Source organism: Taudactylus pleione, unplaced genomic scaffold (assembly GCF_031769625.1).
Source record: "Taudactylus pleione unplaced genomic scaffold, aTauple2 ptg000290l, whole genome shotgun sequence".
In the NCBI taxonomy this organism is placed as follows: domain Eukaryota; kingdom Metazoa; phylum Chordata; class Amphibia; order Anura; family Myobatrachidae; genus Taudactylus; species Taudactylus pleione.
The window spans coordinates 946,458-959,074 of NW_028284692.1; the positions used below are offsets into that span (position 1 = coordinate 946,458).

General features: G+C 44.4%; 1 protein-coding gene across 1 annotated transcript in view; it reads left to right on the plus strand.

The window, feature by feature from the left end:
- Positions 1-12,617, plus strand: part of QRICH2 (glutamine rich 2) — a 119,704-nt gene that overhangs the window by 89,327 nt on the left and 17,760 nt on the right. The window contains exons 13-14 of the mRNA XM_088482743.1: positions 6,012-6,171; positions 6,448-6,535. Coding sequence (XP_088338869.1) covers positions 6,012-6,171; positions 6,448-6,535 — 248 coding nt within the window. The remainder of the gene's footprint in view (positions 1-6,011; positions 6,172-6,447; positions 6,536-12,617) is intronic.

A 12,617-nucleotide genomic window follows, 5' to 3' on the forward strand; every position in this document is an offset into this window, starting at 1 on the left:
CTGGTGCAGGGGCCCATAGCCGCCGCTGCACCTCTGCTAGTGTCCCTCGGGCCCCAAGTGTAGGGCAGACTGCAGTGAGCGGTCTGCACTACACAGTTTACCAACACACAGCCGACGGCGGTGGTTGTGTGTTTGTTATAGCAGCCAATGAGAGTCAGACAAACTCTCATTGGCTGCTGCGTTGTCCACTGAGGGAGCCAGCAGGAGCTCACTTATGAGGTCTCTCCCATCACTCCGCAGCGGGTGATGGGAGAGACGTCCCGCTCTCGAATCCCATAGTGTCAAGCGGGAGCAGGCCCGGTGGAGCGCACAGCGGTGGTCATTGGCAGGAGCAGGGATCAGGTAAGTTGCATTTTTGTGTGTGTGTAAGGGGGCACAGAGACTGGAACAGCATAGGGGGGGCACTACTGGGGGTACTGTATGGGGATGGTGGCCATTGCTGGGGGCACTGTATACGGGGAGACGCTACTAGGGACACTGTATAGGGGAGGGTGGCCACTACTGGGGGCACTGTATGGGGGGGAGGACTACTACTGGGGGCACTGCATAGGGGGGATTACTACTGGGGTATTGAATAGGGGGGACTACTACTGGGGGCACTGCATAGGGGGGGACCACTTCTGGGGGCACTGCTTAGAAATACCACTGCTGGGGCATTGCATCGGGGGACCACTACTGGTGGCACTGCTACTCGGCCCAAGACTCTCTAGTTCTATTGCTAATCTGACATGTCTTTGTATATATGTGTGTGCATGTAAGGTACGTGTGACATATGTGTATGTATGTGTGTGTGTGTGTGTGTGTGTGTATATATATATATATATATATATATAATAACTATACACACAATACATAATATATATTTGTATTTGGAAACGCCCCCCCCCCATAAAAATCCTGCCCCTGCACCCCGTGGCACAAACCACACACCCTGTGCTGACCACACCCACACTGCACTGGTCACGCTCCCACATCAGTAGTCACACCTCCACACAATAGGCCCTTAATAAATTTCAGCTCCAGGCCCATGTGGACCTTAGTCTGGCAATGATCAGGACAACCCTTTCTCTTGTATTTAAGAGGACTAACGGTCTATCGCAAGTTAACTCCCCCTTCATCTATTTGCACATACACGTAAACCCACTTTGGTAGATGGTTACACCCCTTCAGCGGGCCCCTACTATTGCAATCCCCTGGTGGGCCCTTCATGCCCCAGTCCGACACTGGCCACACCCCTTTAGCTATGCATCACCTCCCTTCAGTGGGCCCCTACCATTGCATTTCCCCTGTGGGCCCTTCATGTCCCAGTCCGACACTGCTCCCATGACACTGCCACAAGACTGATCATTTACATACGGCCACAATGTTGCCAACCAGCTTCCCCCAGAAATGCACATTTCACGCAAGAGGGGTTCCAGGCAACATTTGTCTGACCCGAAAATATGCAAAATTGCGTAAATTTGCTTTTGCACATGTACACTTTGCTAAAACTCACTGTTTGCGGACATAAATGGGGCTGCGTCCGACTCAGAATCAGGTCCATAATTACACAAAGGGTGAAGGTGGAGCTCTTTACAGAAAAATAATTAGTAAGTCAATCAAAGTTCAGAGCTCTAAAATTAGTATATTTATAGAGTTCCAGGCTATTTTCAGAGGCGTATTAGGAGCCAGAGTGCAATGCACTCTCTTTTGGCTGCGAGGGACTGCATCGCCTGCAGCCCCTCGAAGTCGAAAGACGCAGCAGCTGCTTCCACTCGAAGTTGCTCTCTTCTAAATCGCAGCCTGACTGGCAGTCCCAGGGGCAGAAAACACATCCCTCTGGGCCTGCCTGTCCTGCATCTGCCGGGCAGGTACAGCTTCCATTGGGAAGCCACTGCCAGTCCCTGGGTAGCCAGTGCACTCACGGACTGCAACTGGCTCACTAAAGTGGCACATTTTACTGGGGGGGGGGGGCTGCTGCCCCTAGGTAAAATCCGCCACTGCTTAAAATACATAGAGAGATTCCAATGTCTCTAATAATCAGATGTAAAACCAGCATGATGTCATCCACCAAAAACAACCAGCGGTATGGATCTACAGCAGGAGTTCCCAACAATGGTACTCAAGGCACACTAACAGTCCAGGTTTTAAGGCTAGTCATACCTAAGCACAGATGGCTTAATTAGTACCTCAGTTATTTTGATTTAACCATCTGTGCTTAAGCATAGATATCACTAAAACCAGGACTGTTGGTGTGCCTTGAGGACCGAGGTTGGGAATCACTGATCTACAGGGTTTACAGGTGCCACTGTTATAAGCACAAGTGCCAACTATTTGTATGCACTATTTGATAACCAGCTGCCCACAATGGAGCTTTCACTGTCCCATGTTTCTTACCGCCTCTTCACTGCCTCTTTGTGCTGGAGCTCCATTTTTTTTATCCAGAGCCTATATATTCTGACTTGCAGAAATACTGTGCTTACAGTGAGCAAGGGGTGCACTCTCTCTGTGTTTTTTGCCTCCAGCCTGACAGCATGAAGTACATTCCTCTTGCTGGGAAAATGTCACTGACGCGTTTCTCCAGCCCTTTTCACAGTGGTTTCATCAAAGGAAATCTTGCGCTGGAACAACCTTTACAAATATATATCACTCAAAAGATAGCTGCTGGTAGCAGGTAAGGGGGTAGCCCACTGCTCGGCACACAGTCTTGGATCTGACCTTCAACTGTGACTTCACTGCCTGTCTCGTAGTCCTGGAGAGAAGACTGCACAGGTGGAATCTGTTGATCAGCAAAGGTACTAGCAGAGGACCCGTCACTGTTCTATTAGTTGGGGATATGTCATTTTGGTGAAGCTTTAACCTTGCAGGTGATTTGAAACCATACTCAAAACTATATATAGAAGACAGGAGGTGTGGTAAGATATGTCAACAGTCATATTGTTGACATTAGAATGTTGACATTAACCATGTCGACATTCATCATTTTGACATTGATTAAATATTGACATGTTAGAATGTCGATATTTTGTCCCTGGTGACACAGTGGTCACTTACCTGCTCCTGACAGCTGCAATGGCTGCATCGTGGCTTCTGAATAATGACTGTCATATGTCTGTCACTTCCAGGTCAGACCCAGGGCGGGTCTACCATTAGGCAGCTGCCTAGAGGCACCGGAATCTGGGGGGAGGGGTGCCGTAGAGTCTGCCCATCACAATATTAAGGATGTCTCTAAGAGAGACATTATTATTGTACTAAATTCAGGTGGTGGCTTTGAAACTAAGATGACGCTTCGTCACTTTCACCTGATGGGCTGGAAGTGGGTATTGCTGGCGGTGCTGGGGGGCGGTTCAGTAGGCTGCAGTTTTGCCTAGGGTGCCGAGAAACGTTGCACCGGCCCTGGTTAGACCTCTGACGCTCCGTCCAGCGTTCCGGTGAGTGCTCTTCCGCTATTCCAAATCCGTAACGGGTCTTAAATGCGCCCTGTGCCGCATCAGATTTTTCTGTTCCTCTAGGGTGGTGGGCTCCAAGCACACTGATGCAGAAAGATTGTGGTGCCAAGTGCTCACCTGCATGAAAAAAATTAATACAGCCGACATGCAAAATGTTAACATTGTCTTTACTACTGGGAGGATGCAATGCTGCCTCATGTGCTTACCTCCCAAATATCCTGACTTAGGTGAGACAATCATGATTCTGTTGTACTTTCCCATCAGTCAAGACTATTGTCCCGACTAATGAAATGCTAGGAAGTATGTGTTATATGAAAATACAGGATAACGTGATGTAATGTTTTTCAATATACTGCCACCAAACAATTGGTTTGGTCAGCCGCAGTGTCATTCCATCGTTACTGGTGCAACAATTGGATGGTGTTTCCGGTGGAAACAAAGCATTCAGGAGTGCAGCAACAGAGTGACATTAATGACAATACACACACAGTTTAAGTTAATTAATTAAAATTATCTAATTGTACTTAGCTTTTCAATTAATCCTGATTATATTCAAATACAGCTCAATCGCATATGGGAGCCTCGTCCTACATGGTAGGCCGGATGGGTACACCATCCCAGCACTTTCTGCAGTCAGCCTGAGCTCGGGAATGAAGGCTCCAGACTTCAGCAATTCACACCTAATTATAGGGCTATTAACAAAGGCATATATTGGCCAAAAGAAGCCAAGAGAAAATGTGCATATTTGTCAATACGATTCCTCGGAATACAACCCAGTTCTGCCTCTTTGGTTGTTAAGTGTAGATGTGATTAATATGCATACGATGAGGCATCACATGCACAGTGTTAACTCACGCAAAATACGCTCTTCAACTCTGCATAAGCCCTATATCCAGCACATCTGCTAAGACTGCTATTCCACACTAGGAAATAGGGGTCCACTTAGAAACCCTATAGACAGGACATGTTTCGAGAAGCTTTAGATCTCCTGAAAAAGTAAAAGAAATTCTGTATTACCCTAGGCTCAGTTGCGCGCTTATAGATTGGGGGAGATACACACAATGTAGAAATAGGATCCCATGATACTGAACTCCTCTGGAAGGAGATCTACTGTAAATCGATTGAAGAAGATCCAGGTTCTCAGCCTCCCTCATCATGTTACTATTTCAAAAGACACAAGAAGTTATAAATCAGGGTGGCAATACAACAGCTATGATGTCCCTTCTGTCCCTAGGTAGCCCTTTCAGGCTTTCTAGATTAAAAGTGAAATGCCAAATCACAGTGATCACTACTATAGGGAGCAGAACTATGCATTATGCACACTTATGGTTACACTCTATCAAAGATAAATGGGTCCTGGTTGTAGATATCATAAATAATTTAGACAGATAACATTTCATCACTATCCAGAAAGAAATATCTTTGTACAAACCGAGACTCCATCAGACTTAACAGAACTAGAGGCCTTACAGATATGCCTACAAACGTTAAAGAAGGCGCAGTTAGCCCTGTTTCTTCATATCCAAAGAGCAAAATAATTCCAGAACAGGGTAGGCAACCTGTGGCACTCAAGTTGCTGTGGAACTACACATCCCAGCATTCCATGCCATAGTTTTACAGATAAGTTATGCTAAAACTGTGGCGTGGCATGCTGGCATGTGTAGTTCCACAGCAGTTGGAGTGCCGGAGGTTGCCTACCTCTGTTCCAGACTATTACTGCACAGACGATGACTATACCAATCTGCTGGTGTATCCGCAGGGATATAATCTCCGTAAGTGTGCAGTAGCAGCACATAACATTGAACCATGGTAAAATCATCACAACATTACGGGCATATATCATAAAATAGCACCTCATGAAAATAAGTAAGGATTAAAATATGGTTTACTGCTGTTGTACCCAGCACATACTTGCCTACCACAGAATGGTTGGGAGGCTCCTGAAAATCATGTGGTGCTCCTGGCCACCTGGAAAGGTGAACAGGTTTCCTGGAAGCTGGGGCCATCTGGCCATAGCTGCCCACTTCCCCAGTGAAGTGGGTGGCACAGGCGGCCGATGACTCAATGAATGGTGTCATCGTGGCTCTGCCCCCCAGCTACGGTGGTGAAATTGCATCATTACACCTCAGACCCAAAAACCTGGCAAGCCCCACCCCTTCCTTCCGAAGGGGCAGCCAAAAGGTCGGCAAGTATGACCCAGCATAATTTAAAAATGGACCTATCTCATTATGGTAATGAATGCCCTATACACCCATCACCACTCTGCAGGTTAGAGGCATGGCAAAACCAAACAGGGACCTTTGTTAAGGAAGTTTATCGACAAGGCCAAAAAGGAGCAAAATTTCCCAAATTGTTCTGCAGAATATTTCGCCTACTCCATCAGAATTTATTTATTTTATTATTTCTATAGCCCGTTCTCCCGCAAGGCTCTTGCACATGTTTTGCTGTGATTTCTCTGGTCTCTAGGCATGTCTAAGTAACATGCAACTGTACGAAAGTTTCCAGCATGTGTGAGTTGAAATTATTAGAAGACCTTAAGTGGAAATTGGTTTCATCCTTTGTGCTGTTTTCTTTTTGAATTAGTGAACACATTCCTGAGCTTAGTGATTATGGATATATGTCAAGCTCCCGAAGCTGCGGGGGAAGTCACACACTGACCTCCTCTCAACGGCGCTATACCAGGCTGCAGGGTATCACCCCATGTGCCCCACAAGAGGAAGGATATATGATGGGTGGCCTAAAGGTAAGAGAAATTAATCATGAGTGACATAATTAGGATATATTATATACATGTTACTATCAATTGCAACACATGCAAAAACTTGTTACATTTTGATCATTATAGTTTTATTTTCTATGGGTTCTTTCTTTACCCCTCTTCCCTGCTTTTAAGGCATATTTTATATGCTGCGTATAATATAGAGCTGCTGTTATTTATTTCCTTATAACCTGTTATTCTACGCAATACTCTGTACTTTCCCATACCGTACATTTTATTCTAATTCCATCTTGACACCAGCAGAGGGAGGTAGATCTTCAAGGTTTGGATGGGCACATCTATCGGGGTAGGATGGATATCCGTCTTCCAGCCATTCATACCATGGATGGTAAGGAACAATCTTTTATTAACTTATCGTAAAGTGATAGATCATAAGGAACCTACATGTAATTCTTACTTTCAGCAAATTTAGAGGCTGATGCAAATTGTTGCTCTATGGAGGTTTACTATTACGTTTGACTGCATTGTGGCTGATAAGTGGCTTAGAGATGTATATTAGGAGTGATCCATAGCATGATCTTGAGGTTTAGGTTTCTTAGACAGATGAGGGAGATGGAATCTATAAATTCATGCTGTACTATTAGTGCATACTTACCAACTTTCCTGGAACCTCTGAAACACTGGCAAATTTTTTTTGGAGTCCCCCGGGCTCTTAGAAGAGTTGGTGCTCCTCCTGCATCCCACCCACTTCCTTCAGAAGTGGTAAAGATGGGGAGATAATGCTGGGAATCACTGGCCGTGGGTGGGTCCAATATGACACAATTCCATCATAATTGTGTTATTTGGCACCGCCTTCTCTTTATAGATGCCTTATTTGCGCCATTTTGCAGTGTGGGGGCGGGGTTAATGGCTCTAATAATCCAGCCCTGCCCCCATCATTGGACACCTGCATCTCCGGGGCTTGGATGTGGTGGGTAACGCCATCTTCTGATGCAGTTACCCTATAGAAGCCATGGGGCTTCTATTTGGAGAGTGCTGTGAGAGGGATCCAATTGGATCCTTCCCAGCACCCCCTGCGGTGTGTGTGTCATTCTGCGCATGCGCAAAATGACACCAGAAGGATTTCTGTGTCATAGACCCGGAAGTCCCTCATTCGCAATGGACAGCTCTTACCAAGTGAGCTGTCCTTTGTGATTTTGTTCATGCAAACCGGCGTAATTAACACCGGCATGCATGCGAAGAGTGGCGGGATGCATTGCAACCTGAATGCGATGCGTCATGCATCCCGCCCATTATGAGGCTCTGTATAATAAGGGCATACAATAAGTAATTTATACTGACATGAAACAGAAGGTAAAGATGGCCCTGCCCATATGAGCTTACAGTCTACAGAGGTGTGGAGAACTCTTGGTACATAAAGTAGTATAATAACATTTCTAGCTTCTGCTGAAGAATGTGTTTGGCTACTGTAAGGCAGAAGCATTACCAGCCATTTGTGCCAAGTCTGTGCAACTACAGGAGCTGTGATGTGGTTGGAATGAGGAGATACATTGGCAAGTGGAGACATAAGGTGGTGAAACAAAAAGATTAACAAAATCTACAAATAATTCCTTTTGTTCATGTGCCATATTATAGAAAATAAAAACATTAAACACATTTTCTTTATCTAGGGAGCTATAGAGAATGGTGAACTGTACATGTGGCTGACTGTACCAATTCTGTTCACCATTTCTCACCATGCATCACAAATATGAATTAGAGGTTGAAATATAAACAAACAATACATGGTGTTAAAATGCAATACTCATGCAATACATAAGTGTGTGTGTATATGGCGTTCATGAAATGCATCCATGTGTGTATGTGTATGACGTTCATGCAATGCATCCGTGTGTGTATATGTTTATATGACGTTCATGCAATGCATCTGTGTGTATGTGACATTGATGCAATGCATCAGTGTGTGTGTGTATGTGTATATGACAATTGGACGTTTGATTGCTGTGACAGCATCCGATTGGAAACTTAGAGGTGTGTTGCATTTATGTGTTGGTATATATTCCAGACACACCACTCAGAATCGCACAGAGCCTTCGATACATGCCCACAATACTCTCACGCTTGTATTGTTTCAGCCCGGAAACACCCAATTTCACAGAAAGACCCTTGTTCTGTACGACTTGGAATAATAAGCAGATATATAGAAATGCGTCCCTTACAACGCTTTATGCAACACAGTAATGCCCCTTACAACACATTCTGCCACAGTAATGCCTCTTATACATTATGACACAGTAAGACTCCTTACACATTAAGCCACAGTAAGGCGCCACCTCCCTTCTCTTACCTGCCAGGGCCGTGCGGTGGGTGAGCTCGGGGTGGCACAGGACAGGGCTGCCACACGCTGGGGAACTGTCAGTACTGCAGTCATTGTAATGCGGCGCCGCTCGCGAACCAATTGGAGCTCACGGACTTGGCAGGCTTTGCAGATTGGCTTGCGATCGGCACCACATTAGACTTGATGGTGTCTCTGTGCCTCTCATGGCCGAGATGCTGCTCCAAACCCACAAGAGCAGCAACCTAGCCTCCCAGAAGCCTCTTCCCGGCACCCCCTCAAGTCCGGCACCCAGGTCACGTGCCCCCTTAACCCCCTCCTAGTTGCGGCCCTGCCAAAAGTTTCTTATTGAGAACAACAATACTGACTTTGAACCTCTATACACTCCTGCCTATAACTTCTAATATCCATCCTATAAACCTCTAAGGATGACGCTATTTTGCGTACGCAGCCATATAGTAAATAAAGACTCCAGACCTTGAACCTGTGGTTCCAAAGCACAAAGTATTATTCAAGAAAAAGTACAGTCAGTTACACGCTATGATCTAAGTACAATTTAGCGCAAAGAAATTATACAGACCCAAGTTCAGTTATACATACGCATGCGCTCTGGACCAGATCCCGGCATCAGCAAGAAACCTCCGTCAATCAGCATTCAGCAAGAAGACTAGCAACCCAGGGTCAGAGCACACATATTTATACCCCCCCAGAAATAGACAACACAATAGAAAGGCTGGTTGCTGATGCCATTGGTTCCCCTAGGGGGAGGCAACTGTTACAGAGCATTTAACAGGTTGATTCAAATAGACACAGTCCAGCCTCTGGCAGCTAGTAGCCTCTGTCTCCAGCCTCATGCAAATCCTAACAGTTGGTCTTATTATGTACATTTCGGTGCTTGAAGTCTCTGCGGTCCTTAAGTTGCGAGTGCATGTTGCGATCTTCCCACCAAAGATACCGGGAAGCTGTGGAGAGGGTGCAGATCAATATAATACAAAGCACGGCATACTTATGTATTAAACCTGAGCTACTAAATAACCTTTATTTCACAGCAATTATAATAAATGAACAAACTTGAATCTTATACTTTAAAGCTTATGGAACCTTGTATGTAAATATGTAATGTGTAAGTATGTGGGGTTTGATAGAAAGACGCTAGTTAACTTGGGGCAGATGCGTGCGCATGACGCTAATAAACAGCATTTTCATACAGGATCTTATGCATTCTCTAATGTGCGACTAGCTAACAGCGCAATTGTGCGTATTTATGTGTGTATGAGGAATGGTGTAAGATGCAATTGCATGATGCTAACAGTAACATCGCCATATGTACTTGTGAGTTTAGCTAAAATGGCGCTGGGTGGCCACTCGCAAAATGGCGTCTTGCGATCTCATTTACAAGATGGCATCTTGCGGCCAGTCGCAAGATGGCATAGTTACGATCTAATTTTAAGCTGATCTTGTCTCAGCCAATTATCCAGCTTCGACAGTCCACCCTTTGATAGCGAACAACATGCTATCACAATCTGATTTTAAAATATAATTTAGGCTTACATTTATATACTATTTAGTGTTATTATGGGATGGCACAAGGTGGTTCTTAATCCATCAATAATGTGTCTATGATTGGGGACATAAGACTACTATTATACGCACACCGCAGATCTTGGAAGATCATGGGGGTGATGTGGGGATGCATCAATCCTATAAAGGCAGTCTTGAAGGGAAATTGAGACTTTACATTATCTGAGGTGTTTCAAAAGTAACATTTCAATAATACATTCTATGCACGTCTAAATATAATACATTAGATGATGGTGTTTCCTAGTTCAGGGTTGTAGTGCAGTTCTATATTTACCTCAGTATTCATATTGCCATTACTGACCACCATCATAATTTCGTTCTTTTGTTTTACTCTATTTTTACAATTTCCACACTTCAACACAATAGGAACACACCGGACACATAGGCCAATTATTATGATGACAATCAGTATAAGGATAAAGAATTTGCCTATGCTGTCGATCACTTCCTGGACCCATTCCCCTAGGCCTGAGAACCATTTCACTGGGTTCAATCATGAGACCCATCCTTCTATTTTCTCCCCTACTTCAGCCACTGAAGCATTATGGTTCTTACGAAACTCCCATTTTAGCTGCAGAAATTCGTCCATCTTCCGGTCTATCACCTCTTTGGGGTCACTGGTATCCTTGGTGACATAGGTGCAACATTTTACTCCAAATTGGGTGGCCAATGTTACGCAATACCCTCCAGTAACAGCAGTTAAATAATTCAGCACTAGTCTGTGTTGCACCAGTTCTTTTTTGTACGCTTGCAATTCTCTCCCTGTATACCTGAATGTGTCATCATACATCTCAGTGATATTATCTATCAATTTAGCAAGTTCCTGAATATGTCTAAAATTTAATGTACCCCGAGCGATTCTGGTGGGATCCAGTGTGACTAAAACTTGGAAGCCAGTTGTCTCACTAATTAGCTGAGTGGCTTTATGCACGTCACCAGGTATCATATTTTGTTTGCCTCTGTGTTCATACTGCGTGTGAAGATATGGTGATGGTGTGTTTTTATGGATACCGAGCATTTCAACATGTGTGAGGGTCATAACTTCTAGGATTACTCTTCCCAGGTAACACAAACCTTCGGAACTCGGGGAGAGACACTTATACGCCTTTCTTCCACATATAAAATACACATTATCGGGAAGAACATAAGGAATAGTATGTATCATTATCATTAAACACATTTCCCTTGCAAACAATCCTATCTCAGGGTCTTCCATCTGGTACATGCAAGTCTCTGGTTGTATTATTTTAGCTCAATAACAATCTGGCACCTTACCAATTATTTCTTTGGTGGAACTCAATGTGTACCAGTACCTAAAATGATTCCCACTGGATTTAATTGAGCGTAACAGATCATGGTTTATGGACTCATTATCAGCTCTCTTTGAGAAGGTCATCGTCTGATTATTCCCCGTCACTTCCCAACTCCCGGGTTTATTGGGGTTGGTTATGTTTAAACACAAAAGTGATCTATCTACTTAGAATTGATAGAGTTTGAAATGAGATGGTTTGGATGAGAGGAATTTTCCATCCAATGTTTTCACATTTTGTAATTCTAAAATTTCCGTGATATTCAACAGAAATGGCACCAACCCTACGTTATGCTGTCCATGTGGCACATGTGAACACACCCAGCAATCAGTTTGATTTAACACTTTGCCTACCATGCTATGATAATCCTCTAAAGGATACCCACCCCAGTATGGGTTATATTTGGCTGGCACCGTTGAATACAGTTCTCATCAACTAGGGACCCACAAAGCTCACAAATACAGGAATCTTCAGATGATAAACCTCCACACCATCCCCGAGTATCCGGAATTATAGCTCTCTTAACAATAACAGTACTGAGATTGGTCAGACACTCCCCTGATTGGCATTGCACTCCTCCTGACTCCACTCCATCAGCACTGCCATCAGCTCCCATCTCCTCAATTGGGCCCTCATCACAGAAACCGGATATCCCCGAACCAACCAGAATGGTGAAAACTCTGGAAAAGAATATGAAAATGAACACAGCAGGCCAGTCCATTGTCACAACAAATTTCTTTTAGTTCAGGTATCTCACTACGACCTTTTCAATCCTCCCGGAATAAGCTCGCGATAGACAGGTCCACGTTATCAGCCTTGTCTCCGACTTGTTTCTCCACCGGTTGATTACCTTTTTGCAATGAGTAGAATGGACCCAGGTATCTCTCTCAGCCACCTTCAAAGGTGTAGTACTTGTCAGCAGCACCTGGTATGGACCTTCCCACCGATCAGTCAAACAACCTGAACGCAAGAAATTTCTGATCATAACATATTCTCCTGGTTCAACATCATGACAGTTAGTTTCAGACATATCATTGGACAACAATTTCAGTTTCTGCTGCTGTTGTTTTAACTGCTTACTCATTGATATAAGATACCTTACAGTTACCTCGTTGTTACCCTTCAAGTCTTCCTGTGGACTTATAATCAAATGAGGTTGTCTACCGAACAGTATTTCAAAGGGGGACAGATTTAGAGGGGTCTAGGAGTGGTAATTATACTATGCAGAACCAGTGGTAACACTT